At 68.8% G+C, this 14038-nt stretch overlaps 1 protein-coding gene across 1 annotated transcript in view; it reads right to left on the bottom strand.

The window, feature by feature from the left end:
• PDE4A (phosphodiesterase 4A) overlaps positions 1–13001 on the bottom strand; it is an 18635-nt gene extending 5634 nt beyond the window's left edge. Inside the window, 15 exon segments of the mRNA XM_058821349.1 lie at positions 422–576; positions 669–720; positions 722–782; positions 1233–1312; positions 1686–1766; positions 1962–2060; positions 2585–2629; positions 2631–2794; positions 3328–3421; positions 5925–6037; positions 6711–6760; positions 6866–6939; positions 7079–7115; positions 7563–7788; positions 12963–13001. Of these exon segments, the coding sequence (XP_058677332.1) occupies positions 422–576; positions 669–720; positions 722–782; positions 1233–1312; positions 1686–1766; positions 1962–2060; positions 2585–2629; positions 2631–2794; positions 3328–3421; positions 5925–6037; positions 6711–6760; positions 6866–6939; positions 7079–7115; positions 7563–7765 (1308 nt within the window). The 5' untranslated portion in view covers positions 7766–7788; positions 12963–13001.
• Positions 13002–14038: the final 1037 nt, after the last annotated feature.

Raw genomic sequence — 14038 nt, 5'->3', positions numbered from 1 at the left:
GCCAGGTTTTGGGTGCTGACCATGTTGACGACCATCTGGCACAGCGCCTGGGGCTGTTCAGGGAGTTTTGGGGTGTTTTCAGGGCAGGATTTTTGGGGTTTTAGGGTGCTGACCATGTCGATGACCATCTGGCGCAGCGCCTGGGGTATTTTAGCAGGATTTTGGGGTGTTTTATCAGGATTTTGGGGTGTTTTATCACGATTTTAGGTACTGACCATGTCGATGACCATCTGGCGCAGCGCCTGGGGTGTTTTAGCAGGATTTTGGGGTGTTTTATCAGGATTTTGGGGTGTTTTATCACGATTTTAGGTACTGACCATGTTGATGACCATCTGGCGCAGCGCCCCTGGGGTATTTTAGCAGGATTTTGGGGTGTTTTATCAGGATTTTGGGGTGTTTTATCACGATTTTAGGTACTGACCATGTCGATGACCATCTGGCGCAGCGCCTGCCGCTGCCGCCGGCTCAGGTTCTGGAAGATGTCGCAGTCCTGCTCCTGCAGCAGCTTGAAGCCCACGGCCAGGTGATGGTTCTCCAGCACCGACTCGTCGTTGTAGAGCAGCGCCAGCTCCGAGTCTGGGGGCAAAGAGGGACCCCCGGGTCACAGGGAGGGACCCCTGGGACCCCCAGGACACAGGGAGGGACCCCCAGGACCCCCTGGCACCCACTGGTGTTGATGAGGAACTGGTTGGACACGCCGGGGTGGTCGACGTCGTGGATTGGCGGCAGCAAAGAGGGCGGCCAAGACCTCCAGGTCGGTGAAGACATCCTGGGATGGGGGACAGGGACACCCTGAGACCCCCCCAAAACCCAAGGGGACCTCCCAGCCATTTAGGGACCCTTCCGTTTATGGATCCCACCACCCATTTATGGGTCCCACCACCCAATTATGGGACCTCCCACCCATTTATGGATCCCATTACCCATTTATGGGTCCCCTCATCCACTTTTGAGATCCTCATCCCCTTTTGAGATCCCCACCCATTTATGGACCCCCTTCCATTTTTTGGATCCCCCTCCCCATTTATGGAATCCCCTCCATTTATGGGGCCCTCCCACCCAATTATGGGTCCCCTCACCCAAAATCACACCCAGAACTGGTCCCACCACCCCTGAACTGGTCTCTACAGTGGCTCCCACCACCCATAGAGGAGACCCCGTCCCATGTATGGATCCTCCCACCCGTTTACGGCCCCCCGTGGGTCTGGGGTCCTCACGTCGAGGGGCAGAGGGTGGCCAGCAGCACGTGCGTGGACTGCAGCACGTCGGCGGCGTGCAGGCTGTTGTGGTACGCCACGTCGGGGTGGTAGTGCTGCTCAGGGCCCGGGCATAGCCCAGGAGTGCCCGCTCGGGGATGGCAAAGGTGCGCACCAGGTCACGCTCCCTGGGACCCAAACAGAGCCAAAATGTACCCAAATATACCCAAAATGTACCCAAAACCACCCAAAATTAACCCAAACCCAGCCCAGGAGTGCCCGCTCGGGGATGGCAAAGCTGCGCACCAGGTCACGCTCTGGGGACCCAAAACCACCCAAAATTAACCCAAACTCAGGCCCAGGAGTGCCCCGCTCGGGGATGGCAAAGCTGCGCACCAGGTCACGCTCCTGGGGACCCAAACAGAGCCAAAATGTACCCAAAATGTACCCAAATAAACCAAAATGTACCCAAATATACCCAAAATGTACCCAAAACCACCCAAAATTAACCCAAACCCAGCCCAGGAGAGCCCGCTCAGGGATGGCAAAGCTGCGCACCAGGTCACGCTCCTGGTACGCAAAATGTACACAAATATACCCAAAATTAACCCAAAATACAGCCACAAGACACCCAAACACAGCCAAAATGTACCCAAAAAACACCCAGAAGCAGGGAGGGGCTCAGGTGGTCCAGGGGCAGTTTTGGGGTGCCAGGGGTGTTTTTGGGGTTAGGGTCAAGGGGTCTGGGGGCAGTTTTGGGGTCACCTGGAAGATGGTGAACATGATGCAGCTCAGGGAGCGGTTGTTGGAGAACTCGGAGACCCTGAAGATGTTCAGCCCCCACTGGTTGAGGTTGTCCAACTCCTGAGGGGGTAAATAGGGGGGTGGGATTGGTGGGGACCCCCCCCTCTGCTCCCCACAGCCCCCCCCAACCACCCTGAGACCCCCCTGAACTGCCCCGAGACCCCCAAACCGCCCCAAGACCCCCCCAAACTGCCCCGAGACCCCCAAACCCAGAAGCTCCCCCGAGACCCCTGACCCTCAGAGCAGCCTCGACACCCCCAAGATGCCCCCCAGACCTACTCAAGACCCCCTTAGATCCCCCAGATAACCCCCACATCCCCCCCGACCCCCCCCCAGATACCCCCTGGACCCCCCATGAACCTCCCAAAAACCTCCGAGACCCCAGACCCTCCCAAGCATCCATCCCCTCAAGGCTCCTCCAGACACCCCTCCAACCCCCGGAGACCCTCCTGAGACCCTCCAAACACCCCCAAGATACCCCCCCAAACCCCTCCAGAGCCCCCTGAGTCCCTTCTAGACCCTCCCCAAACCCCCCAGACCCCTCTGAGACACCCCCAACCCCCCCCAGCCCCCCAAGCCCTCACCTTTCCCAGCTGCTCCTCGGTGTCGGTCTCCACGCCGTAGCGGGGCAGGGGCTGGGGGTCCTGGGGGGGGGTCCCGGGGGGGGTCCCGGGGGTCGCAGCCGGGGGGCAGCGCCCGCGCCCCTCCCCCCCCGCCCGGCCCGGGGGGCGGCCGGCGCCGCTTGTCCCGCTCGGGGGGGCCGGGGCTGGGGATCTCCACCTCGGGCTGCTTGTCTGGGGGGGAAATGGGGGGCTATGGGGGGCTATGGGGGGGCTTTGGGGGGCTCACAGGGGCTGGGGGTCTCCATCTCGGGCTGCTTGTCTGGGGGGGAAATGGGGGGCTATGGGGGGCTTTGGGGAGCTCTGGGGGTCCCTATGGGGCTGGGGGTCTCCACCTCGGGCTGCTTGTCTGGGGGGAAACGGGGGTCCTGGGGGGCTCTGAGGGTCCCGATGGGGCTCACAGGGGCTGGGGGTCTCCACCTCGGGCTGCGTGTCTGGGAGGGACAGCATGGACAGGGGGTCCCCAGGGTCCCAGGGGTCTCAGGGGTTTTCTGGGGGGTATCCAGGGGGTGTCCCGGGGGTCCCAGGGCTATCCCAGGGGTCCCAGGGTGGGTCGCAGGGGGCTCTGGGGGTCTCACCCACCCAGGAAGGTTCTGGCGATGTACTCGGACACCCGGTTCCTGGGGGTCTCAGGGGTATCCCAGGGGTCCCGGGGGTTTCAGGGGGTTCCCGGGGGGTCTCAGGGGTCTCTCGGGGGTCTCACCCACCCAGGAAGGTGCTGGCGATGTACTCGGACACCTGGTTCCCCGAGCGGCTCATCCCGGACAGGTGCGACAGCTCCCGGTTCAGCATCCGCTTGAACTGGGGGACACAGGGGGGTCAGGGACCCTCGGGGAGACCCCCAGAGACCCCCGGGATTACCTGGGACCCCCCCAGGGACCACCAGGGATCACCTGGGACCCCCTCATTGACCCCCAGGGACCCCCCAGAGCCCCAAGGGACCCCCAAGGATCACCTCAGAGCCCCCAGGGACCCCCAGGGCTCTCCCCACAAACACAAATCCCCCCACCCGAGACCCCCAGATCCCCCCCCCACAGGTCCCCTCCGTGCTGGTGGCACTGGGGGGACATTGAGGGGACACCGGTGGCACTGGTGGCACTGGTTGCCCCCCCCCCACACTTCTATTTCCATCCCCCCCAATTTGCCCCCTCCCAATTTGAGGTGGGAGGAGCCTCCCCTGCTCCTCCCCCTTTCTGCCGCAGCCAATCAGGAACCGCCGTCCGGTCTCCATGACAACCGCCAGCTCCATGGCAACCGCTCCGGGGGGGGGGGGGGGGGGGGGGGGGCGTTTAACCCTTTCTGTACCGGAGGGGGCGGAGACAGCGCTCAGCCCCGCCCCTCACAGAGACCCCTCCCCAAATCCCACACGTGCCGGAGCTGCTGCACCCCCCGCCAAACTGAGGGGGAAAAGCCCCCCCAGGATCCCCCAAATCACAACACGACCCCAAACGGGGTGAGGGCGCATTTTGGGGAGGGGGCGCATGCAGGATGAGGGGGTGGGGGGGTCCCCATGCCATTGAGGGGCTCGGAGGGGTTCAGACCCTCGCCCACCCTCTGCCCCCCTCTTACCTGGTCCCACCACCCCACCAGCCAGGGCCTGGCGCAGTTCTCGCAGAAGAAATCCACCAGCGGCATTTTGGGGGCCGGGATTGTGGGGAGGGGGCGCAGGACCCCCCCCCGACCCCTCCTCAACCCTCAGCGGCACCCCGAGATTTACCGGGGGGGGCGGCCCGGACAGGCCCGAACGGCGCTCAGGGCCCGTGAGGGGCCCGGACAGGCCCGGTTCGCCCTCAGGGCCCGGGGCTGGGCCCGGATCGGTGCTCAGGGGCCGGACAGGCCCGGTTCGCCCTCAGGGCCCGGGGGGGCCCGGGCATGGCCCGGGGGTCTCGGGGGGCTCTGAGGGGGGGGGGAACCGGGCCCCCCCCCCCGCGATCAGGGGGCAGCGCCAGCCCCCCCCCCCGAGATGAGGGGGCACGGGGGGGCTCACATCGCCCCCAGAGCCAGATGGGAGTGAAGGGAGGGTGAAGGCCTCCCCTCCTCTTCCTCCTCCTCCTCCTGGGGGTCCTGAGCCCCCCCCGAGGGTCCTGAGCCCCCCGGGATGGTGGGGGGGGGGGGTCCGGAGGAGTTACTGGGGGCACATGGGAGGGGCGGGGCAAAAGGACGCGGGGATGGGGAGGGGGCGGGGGGGTCCGGGGGGTTCCGGAGGTTTTGCGGGGGTCTGGGGGATCCCGGAGGGGTCTGGGGGGCCCTGGGGGGGCAGGGAGGGGATGCTGAGGATGCGGAGGATGCGGGGGGGGGAGGTCCCGGGGGGGTCCCCGAGGGTTTTGGGGGGTCCTGGGGATGCCGAGGGGGTCCCGGGGGGTCCCGGGGGGTCCGGGGGGCTCCGCTCGGGGCTGCGGAGGCTGCGGAGCGCCGGGCGGGGGGGGCGGGGGGGTCCGGACGCCTGCGCGAGGCCTGGCCACGCCCCTGCCCCGCCCCCTGCCCCGCCCCCTCCTCACGGTCACGGTCACGGAGGGGACGCGGCGGGGACACGGGGGGGGACACCCCCAGAAAGGGTCAGGGACCCCCCAAAAAGGGTCAGAGAGCCCCCAAAATGGGCCCAGACTCCCAAGGGGACACCCCAAAATGTGGGGACCCCCCCAAACCCCCCTAGAAAGGGTCAGGGACACCCCAAAACGGGCCTGGACCCACAGGGGACACCCCAACAGTGCGCGGACTCCTCCCAAAAAGGCTCGGGGACCCCCAGGGGACACCCCACAAGTGTTGGGGACCTCCCCAAGGGGGTCAGGGACTCTGCTCAGGGCCCGTTGGGGTGGGGGTCCCTCCTGGGGGTCCCTCCAGGGGGTATATGGGGGGAACACAGGGGATGACAGGGCCAGGGGGGCTGGGGGACACCCCGGGGACACCCCGGGGACAGCATCGTGCAGCGCTGGCCATGGCCACCGGTGCCACCAACACCCTGACACCACCAGGGCCACCCACCACTGCCATCAGTGCCACCACTGCCAGTACTGCCACCAGTGCCACCAGTGCCCGATGCCAGCACTGCCCCCGCTGTGCCCAGGGCCGCCCCAGCCTCTTGTCCGTGTCCCAGTCCCTGTGTCCCCGCTGTCCTCGCTGTCCCATGGTCCCCCCACTGTCCCCGTGTCCCTGTGTCCCCCCCCGTCCTTGTGTTCCCCCATGTCCCCCCAGTGTCCCCTCAGTGTCCCCACCTTGTTGGAGGCCATCTCGCTGACCGCCCTGTGTGTCCCTGCTGTGTCCCCGTGTCCCCCTGCTGTCCCTGCTGTCCCCTCAGTGTCCCCACCTTGTTGGAGGCCATCTCGCTGACCGCCCTGTGCGTCTGCAGCGTCTCCAGCTGCTCCAGGCACCAATCGAGCTCCTGCAGGGTGTCCCGAGCCAGCTGCTGGGACGTGGCCTCTGGGGACAGGGACAGTGCCACAGTGCCACAGGGACAGCGATAGAGCCACCAGGACAGGGACAGGGACAATGGGGACAGGGACAGTGACACCGGGACACCAGGACAGCTCCTGCAGGGTGTCCCGGGCCAGCTGCTGCGACGTGGCCTCTGGGGACAGGGACAGGGACAATGGGGACAGTGCCACAGGGAATGGGACAGTGCCGGTGCCACAGGGACGCTGGGACAGGGACAGGGACAATGGGGACAGTGCCACAGGGAATGGGACAGTGACGGTGCCACAGGGACGCTGGGACAGGGACACCGGGACCCAGGAATGGAACAGCGCCCGTGGGACCCCCAGGACAGGGGACAGGGGGGACACTGGGATGGGACAGGGGGACCCTCCTGGAGATGGCACTGAGGTGACACAGGGGACATGGGGGACCTTGGGGCTGGCACTGGGGGACCCTCCTGGGGGTGGCACTGAGGACCCCCGGGCCAGAGGAGACCCCAGGAACAGGAAGGGCCCCAAGGGGAGAGGGGGGGGACATGGGGACCCCCCGGAACAGTGGGGGGGCCCTGCGGGATTCCGGGGACCCTCCCGTTAGCCTGGGGAGAGGGGAGGGGCTGCCCGCCCGTGCCTCAGTTTCCCCCGAGCCCCCCAAACCCCCCCAGCCCCCCCAGAGCCCTCACCTGATATCGCGGCTGTGCCGGGGGGGGGCTGCGAGCCCAGGGGCGACAGCCTGGGGGGGGTCGGGGGGGGTCAGGGCTGGCCGAGACCCCCCCCAGTTTCAGATTGGGGGGGGTTAAGGTTAAAGGTGAAAGGTCAGGGGTGAAGGGTCACGCACGTGCAGCCCGGGGGGCTGGAGCCTTTGGTCAGGATGGAGAGGTTGCTGCGGACACTGCGGAGACTGGCCAGGACCTGGGGGGGGCAGGGGGAAATTGAGGGGGGGACAGAGCCCCTGAGACTCCCAGGACCCCCTGAGACCCCCTGAGACCCCCTGAGACCCCCTGAGACCCCCCAGGACTCCCCCAGAACCCCGCAGGCCCCCCCAGCCTACCTGAGCAAAGGGGGTGACGATCAAATCCTCACCGTGGCTGGAAAGGAAATTGAGGGGGGGTCAGGCAGAGGATCTGGAACCCCCCTGGACCCCCCCCTCAATTCAGGGGGGGCTCACAGAGCTGCAGGGGGGTCCTGGGGGGTCTCTGAGAAGATATTGGGGGGACTCTGGGGAATTTTGGATCATCCTGAGGGGAATTTTAGGGGTCCCTGAGGGGAGATCAGAGAGGGGCTGGAGGGATGGGAAAAGGGGGGATATTGGGGGGTTCTCCAGGAGACGACGGGGGGGATATTGGGGGGGGGTCTCGGGGGTCACTCACACGTCGCTGTCCGCGGAGGAGCGCCGGGAGAGGCTGTGCAGGGACGCATCCAGGGGTGCTGGGGAGGGGTCCCTGGGCTCTGGGCGATCTCGGGGGGCTCTGGGGGGCTCTGGGGGATATCGGGGGATGCCGGGGGGTCTCGGGGGGTCCCGCTTTGGCACTCACACATCGCTGTTGACGGAGGAGCAGCGGGACAGGCTGCGCGGGGACGCGTCCAGGTCGCTCTCGGAGCGGTACAGGAAGGACTCGCGGCGCTGCGCGGGGGGGGGGCGCGGCCTGGAGACCCCGGCCCGGGCTGGGCTGGGGCTCGGGGGGGCTCCGCGCCCCCCCCCAGGGGCCGCTGGGGCCATTGGGGCCATTGGGGCCATTGGGGCCGTTCTCCGCCTCCGGGCTGCGGGGACAGCGGGGACACGTGGGGGACGGAGCGGGACCCCCCAGCGGCGCCCCCGGTCTGGTACTGAGCCCCCAGACCCCCCTAATTCAACCCTGCAGCCCCCAGTTCGGTCCTGCAGCCCCCAGGTCAGTCCTGCAGACCCCAGACCCTCCCAGTTCAATGCTGGACCCCTCCAGATCCTCCCCAGTTCAGTTCTGCAGCCCCCAGACCCCCCTAATTCAACCCTGCAGCCCCCAGGTCAGTCCTGCAGACCCCAGACCCCCCCAGTTCGGTCCTGCAGCCCCCAGACCCCCCTAATTCAACCCTGCAGCCCCCAGACCCCCCCCAGTTCAGTCGTGGAGACACTCCAGACCCCCCAATTCAACCATGGAGCCCCCCCCAGTTCAATCCTGCACTCCCCAGTTCAACCCTGTAGCCCCCAGACCCCCCCAGTTCAGTGCCCGGCCCTGGGGGGGGTCACTCAACCTAAGGGGGTCCCCGAAACTGGGGGGGTCCCCGGCCCTGGGGGGATCCCCCAACCTGGGGGTGGTTCCCCCGTCCTGGGGGGTCCCCAAACCTGGGGGGTCCCCGAATCTGGGGGGGTTCCCAAAATATGGGGCGTTCCCTGCCCTGGGGGTGTCCCCGGCTCTGGGGGGGTTCCCCGGCCCCATTTTGGGGGTCCCGTCCCGCCCCCGGGGGGAGCCGGGGGGGCTGCCTGGGGGTGGGGGTGGGGGTGACTCACGCGGCAGATTTAGCAACGGGCTCCGGGAGGAAAAGGGAAAAAATGGAAAAAAAAAAAGGGAAAAAAGGGGGGGAAACGGCGGGTTTGGAATTTCCGCGGGATCGATCCCCCCCGGCCCGAGATGAGGGGGCGGCCGGGGACCCCTGGGCACCCCGGGGACACTTGGGGGACACCCGGCGGCACCCCAAGGGCTGATCCCGCTTTGGGACGGGGTCTGGGGTCCGCACCGGGAGATCGGGGCCATCCCCTAGGTGCAGCCCCCCAGAATTGGGGAGGGGGATGTGGGGTGTGGGGGGGGGGGGGTCCTGCCGATGGATCCGGGGGTGTCCCGGGATGGGAGAGACGCGGGGAGGAGGATGAAGATGGGAGGAAGATGAGGAGGAGGAAGATGAGGAGGAGGAAGGGATGGGGCAGGGAGGAGGGATTGGGGAGGAGGATGAGGATGAGGATGAGGATGAGGATGAGGATGAGGATGAGGATGAAGTAAGGATGGAGAGAGGGACGGGATGCGATTGAGATGGAGAGGAGGAGGAGGAAGATGAGGAGGAGGAGGAGGAGCGGGGACGCCGGGAGGTGACCGGGGGGCACCGGGACCTTTCCCTCGGGACCCCCTCGCCCCCCTCGGGTCCCCCCCGGCCCCGGGCCGGGATTTCCCCCCCGGCCCCGCGGATCCGGCCGTGATTCATCCCTGGCGGCCGCGGGTGACTCATCCGCCCCGGAGCGGATCCCGGAGCGCCCGGAACGCCGGAGCCGCCATGGCCGGGGAGGCACCGGCAGGGGAACGGGAGAATCCCGGGGCTGGAGAGGAATTCCGGGGGTACCGGGAGAATTCCGGGGCTGCGGGAGCCCGGGAACCGGGAAACGGTTCGGGAGATGGGGAAAGGCTTCGGGAGCTGGGAAAAGGCTCCAGGAATTGGGAAAAGACTCGGAACAGCTTCCAGGAGCTGGGAACAGGTTCCAAGAGATGGGAACAGCCTCTGGGAGCCGGGAAAAGCTTCCAGGAATTGGGAAAAGCTTCCAGGAGATGGGAGAATCTTTCAGGAGCCGAGAAAAGGCTCCAGGAGCCAGGAAAAGCCTCTGGGGGCTGGGAAAAGCTTCCAGGAGCTGGGAACAGCCTCTGGGAACTGATAACAGCTTCCAGGAGCTGGGAAAAGCCTCCGGGAGCTGGGAGAAGCTCTCAGGAGCTGGAAGGAGCTTCCAGGAGACGGGAAGAGCCTCCAGAGGCTGGGAAAGGCTGGGAACAGCCGCCAGGACCTGGGAGCAGCCTCCGGGAGCAGGGAAAAGCCGGTGGCAGCTGGATCCCATCCGGATCCCGGCCGGATCCTGGCCCGGCCGCGGCTCCGGGGCCGATCCCACCCGGGATCTCCGCCGCCTCCGGCCCCGCTCCGCTCCGGGCACGGAAATCCCGGCGGCCCGGGCGGAGCCGGTACCGGGACAGCGGGCGGGGGGCGCGGGGCAGCGGGGATGGGGGTCCCGCACCCCAAGACTGAGTTTGGGGGTTTTGGGGCTCTGACCGGGGGGATCCCGGCCCTGCTGCCCCGGGATAAGGGGCGGGGGTCGCGGGTTTGGGGGTCTCACACCACAGTCCCAGAGTTTGGGGGGGTTTTGGGGCTCTCAGCGGGGGGATCCCTGTCCTGGGGAGAGGGCGGGGGTCGCAGGGCAGCGGGACTGGGGGTCCCGCACCCCAAGACTGAGTTTGGCGGTTTTAGGGGCATTTCTCCGGGGGGGTCCCCGCCCTGCCGCCCCCCACCGCCCTCCGCAGCTGCTCGGCAGCCTCGGGGAAGGAGGATGAGGAGGAGGAGGAGGAAGGAAATGAGGAAATCACCCCCCCAGCAGCCGCGCTCCGAGCCCCGGCCATCTGCCGAGCCTCCTGTGCATAAATTAACGGCGCTAATGAGGCCGGAGCGGCGGAAGGACGCGGAGCTCCCGCACATGGCGGCGCCGCCTGCCCAAGTTGTTTTCCCGAAAAAAACTGAAAAAACTGAAAAAACTGAAAAAACTTCCCCGCCGGGAACGGGAACAGGAACGGGGCCAGATGGACCCGGGGGCGGAACCTCCCCCCAAAATCTCCGGGATCCCCGCAGTGCCCGGGGCCGGTACCGGGATCACACCGGGAGGAGGCGGGGACGGGGAGGCCCCGGTACCCCCGAGTGGCTCTCCGGGAACGCGAGGATGCGGGGGGACTCCCGGTACCGGTACCGGGATAAAGATGGGGGCTCCCGGTACCGGTACTGGGATCAGGATGTGGGGATCCTGGTATCGGTACCGGGATAAGGATGGAGGCTCCTGGGACCGGTACCGGGATGAGGATGGGGACTCCCGGTACCGGTACTGGGAAGCAATTGGGGCTCTCGGTACCGGTACTGGGATGAGGATGGGGGGATTCCGGTACCGGTACCGGGATGGGATTTGGGGGTGGTCCCACCTCTGATCCCCTCGGTACCGGGAGGATACCGGGGGAGGGATCCCGCCTCCAAACCGGGTCCCAAGAGGACGCTGAGGGGTTCCCGGTACCGTTACCGGGCTGGCACTAGGGGAGCTCCCACCTCCGGTACCGGTACCGGGATGGGGATCGGCGCTCCCGCTGGCGGTACCGGGATGGCGCTAGGGGAGCTCCCACCGCCGGTACCGGTACCGGGATAGCACCGCTGGTCCCGGGGGTCTCACCTACCGCTTGCCGGTGCCGGGGGTGCCGTGGAGCGAGGAGGGCCAGGACATGCGGGCGCTGCGCAGCCCGGGCCGGTCCCCGGTGTCCACGGCATCCGCCCGCTCCATGGGCCGGGGCCGGTGCCGGTCGGTGTCGGAGAAGCCGCGGTGGCGGATGCGGATCGGGGTGCGGGGCTGGCGCCAGAGGTGCTGCGGGGGGCGCAGGGGGCCCGGGCCCTCCCGGGGCACCGGCAGCGACAGCGACGGGCTCTGCCCGGAGCCCGGCACCGGCTCCATCATCGCCGCCCCCGGGGGAACCGGCAACGCCGCCGGTACCGGCACCGCAGCCGCCCGCGCTGCCGGAGCCGCTGCCGGTAACGGTGACGGTACCGGAGCGGATCCCGGAGCCCCCCCGCCGGTACCGTAGACCCCCCCCCGGTGCCGGTTCCGGGGTCCCTCCTCAGCGATCCCCGGTACCGGCAGCGGCTCCTCCCGGTGCCGGGCTCCGCATGGCCCCGCGCAACCGGTTGGAAAGAGCCGGGAAGGAACCTCCCGGTGCCGCCGGTGCCGCCGCTGCCGGTGCTGCCGCCGGTGCCGCCCCCGCGCCCCGCTCGGCGCCTCCCCCCGCCCCGGGACCTCCCCCGGCCCCGGAACGGCCCCGCCCCGGGACCCCGCGGACCCCCCCCACGCAGAGGCACGGCGGCGCCGCCCCCCGGTAACCGGGGATCCCTCCCGGTAACAGAGAATTCCCCCCGGTAACCGGAGTTCCCTCCCCCGGCGTTCCCAGCACGGATCTCCCCCCTCCCCCGGGATTCCCCCCGCAGACATCGCCTCCCCCCTCCCCCCACGGCGGGGACAGCCCCAGACCCCCCCTCATGGGGACCCCCCCTCATGGGGACCCCCCCTGGGGTATCCCCGACCTGCGGCGAGCCCCCCAGTTAAGAGATCCCGCCCCCAATTAAGGGATTCCCCCCCAATCAAGGGATTCCCCCCTCATTAAGGGATCCCCCCCAAATTAAGGGATTCCTCCTCTCCCCATTAAGGGATCCCTCCCTCATTAAAGGATTCGCCCCCCAATTAAGGGATTCCCCCCCCCCCGGTGTCCGGTACCTGGGGGCGGGCAGGGGCAGCGAGGAGGGGCGCGGGGGCTCGGGGGGCACCTGGGGGGTCCCGGAGAGGCGGCGGCGGCCGCGGCGGAGCTCGGGGCCCGCCATGGCCCGGGGGGGCTGCGGGGGGCGCGGGGGCGTCAGGGGGCACGGAACGGCACGGAACGGAACGGAACGGAATGGCACAGCCAGGCACTAATGGCCAGGCACGGCACGGAACGGCACGGCACAGCCAGGCATTAATGGCCAGGCACGGCACGGCATCATCCGGCGGGGCACAGGGCATGGAACGGCACGGAATGGCACAGAATGGCACGGAACGGCCAGGCAGCCTCTCGCCACATGGCACAGCACGGCACGGCACAGCAGGGACTGGCACGGCACGGAACGGCACAGCTTGGCAAGCTAGTGGCACAGCACGGCACGGCCAGGGAGCCTCCCACGGCACGGCACGGATTGGCACGGCACGGGAGCTTCCCACCGCACGGCACGGATTGGCACGGATGGGCACGCGAAGGGAGCCTCCCACCGCACGGCACGGCACGGCACGGATGGGCACGGATCGGCACAGCATCACCCGGCAGGGCACGGCCTCAAACAGCACGGGATGGCACGGAGCCTGGCACGGAGCCTGGCACGGCACGGCACGGAGCCCCCCGCCCGCCCCCGGTGCCCCCGGTGCCCCCGGTTCCCCTGACCTGCGGTTCGGGCCCGGCCACGCCGCTCCGGTTCCGGCTCATGTCGGGGGCCGGGGCTCGGGGCGCGGGGCCCGCGCGGGGCGACCCCCGGGGGGCGGCGGCACCTGCGGGAGAGAGGAGGGTGAGGGGGGACCCCCGGTACCCCCGGTACCCCCGGTAACCCCGGTAACCCCGGTAACCCCGGTAATCCCCGGTACTCCCGGGCTCCGCGCTGAGCCCCGCCACGCTCGGTACCGCCCGGGGGTTCCGATGCGTTCGGGGCAGCCCCGCTCCCATCCCGGGCCGCCCCCCGCTCCTCCCGGTACGGGTTGCCAAGGCAACCGCGGCATCGAATCCCGCGGCACCGGCACCGGCACCGGCAGCACCGCCGGACCCGCAGCTCCCGGGCCCGGAACCCGCCAGACCCGAATTCCCCATTCCGGGCACCGCCGCGGTTCCGTCCCGGCCGTTTCACGGTACCGGGGCAGCACCGGGACCGGGGGGGGCTCTGGCTGCGGCAGGGACGGGAGGAAGGGACCGCCCGGTGCCGGTACCGGTGCCGTTCCCGGCGCCGTGCCCGTACCTGGCCGCCTCCCCGTGCGGCGGCGCTGCCCGGCATCCTCCCGCCTTTGTTTCCGGCGGGAGCGGCCCCGGTGCCGGCGGGAGCGCCCGGTGACAGCGGCGGAAACGCGGCGGGGGCGGCTCCTCCCACCCCCGCACCGGCCCCGGCCCCGCGCGGGTCTCCGGTGCCGTTCCCGGTACTATTCCGGTTCCCGGTACCGTTCCCGTTCCTGTTCCCGGTGCCGTTCCCGTACCTGGCCGCCTCCCGGTGCCGCGGCGCTCCCCGCCATGGTCCCGCCTTTGTCCCCGGCGCGAGCGGCCCCGGTGACAGCGGCGGAAACGCGGCGGGGGCGGCTCCTCCCCACCCCCCCCCCGGCACCGGCACCGGCCCCGCCTGTCCCCGGTGCCCCCGGTGTCCGTCTGTCCCGCTGTGTCTCCCTGTCCCGCTGTCCCCGTGTCCCTCTGTCCTGTCCCTCTGTCCTTCTGTCCCTCCATCCCCCGTCCCTCTGTCCCCTCTGTCCGCCTGTCCCTCTATC

Source organism: Ammospiza caudacuta, chromosome 29 (assembly GCF_027887145.1).
Source record: "Ammospiza caudacuta isolate bAmmCau1 chromosome 29, bAmmCau1.pri, whole genome shotgun sequence".
NCBI classification, from domain to species: Eukaryota; Metazoa; Chordata; class Aves; order Passeriformes; family Passerellidae; genus Ammospiza; species Ammospiza caudacuta.
Note: the sequence above shows the minus strand (reverse complement) of the source record. Positions and strands in the feature narration are given on the sequence as shown.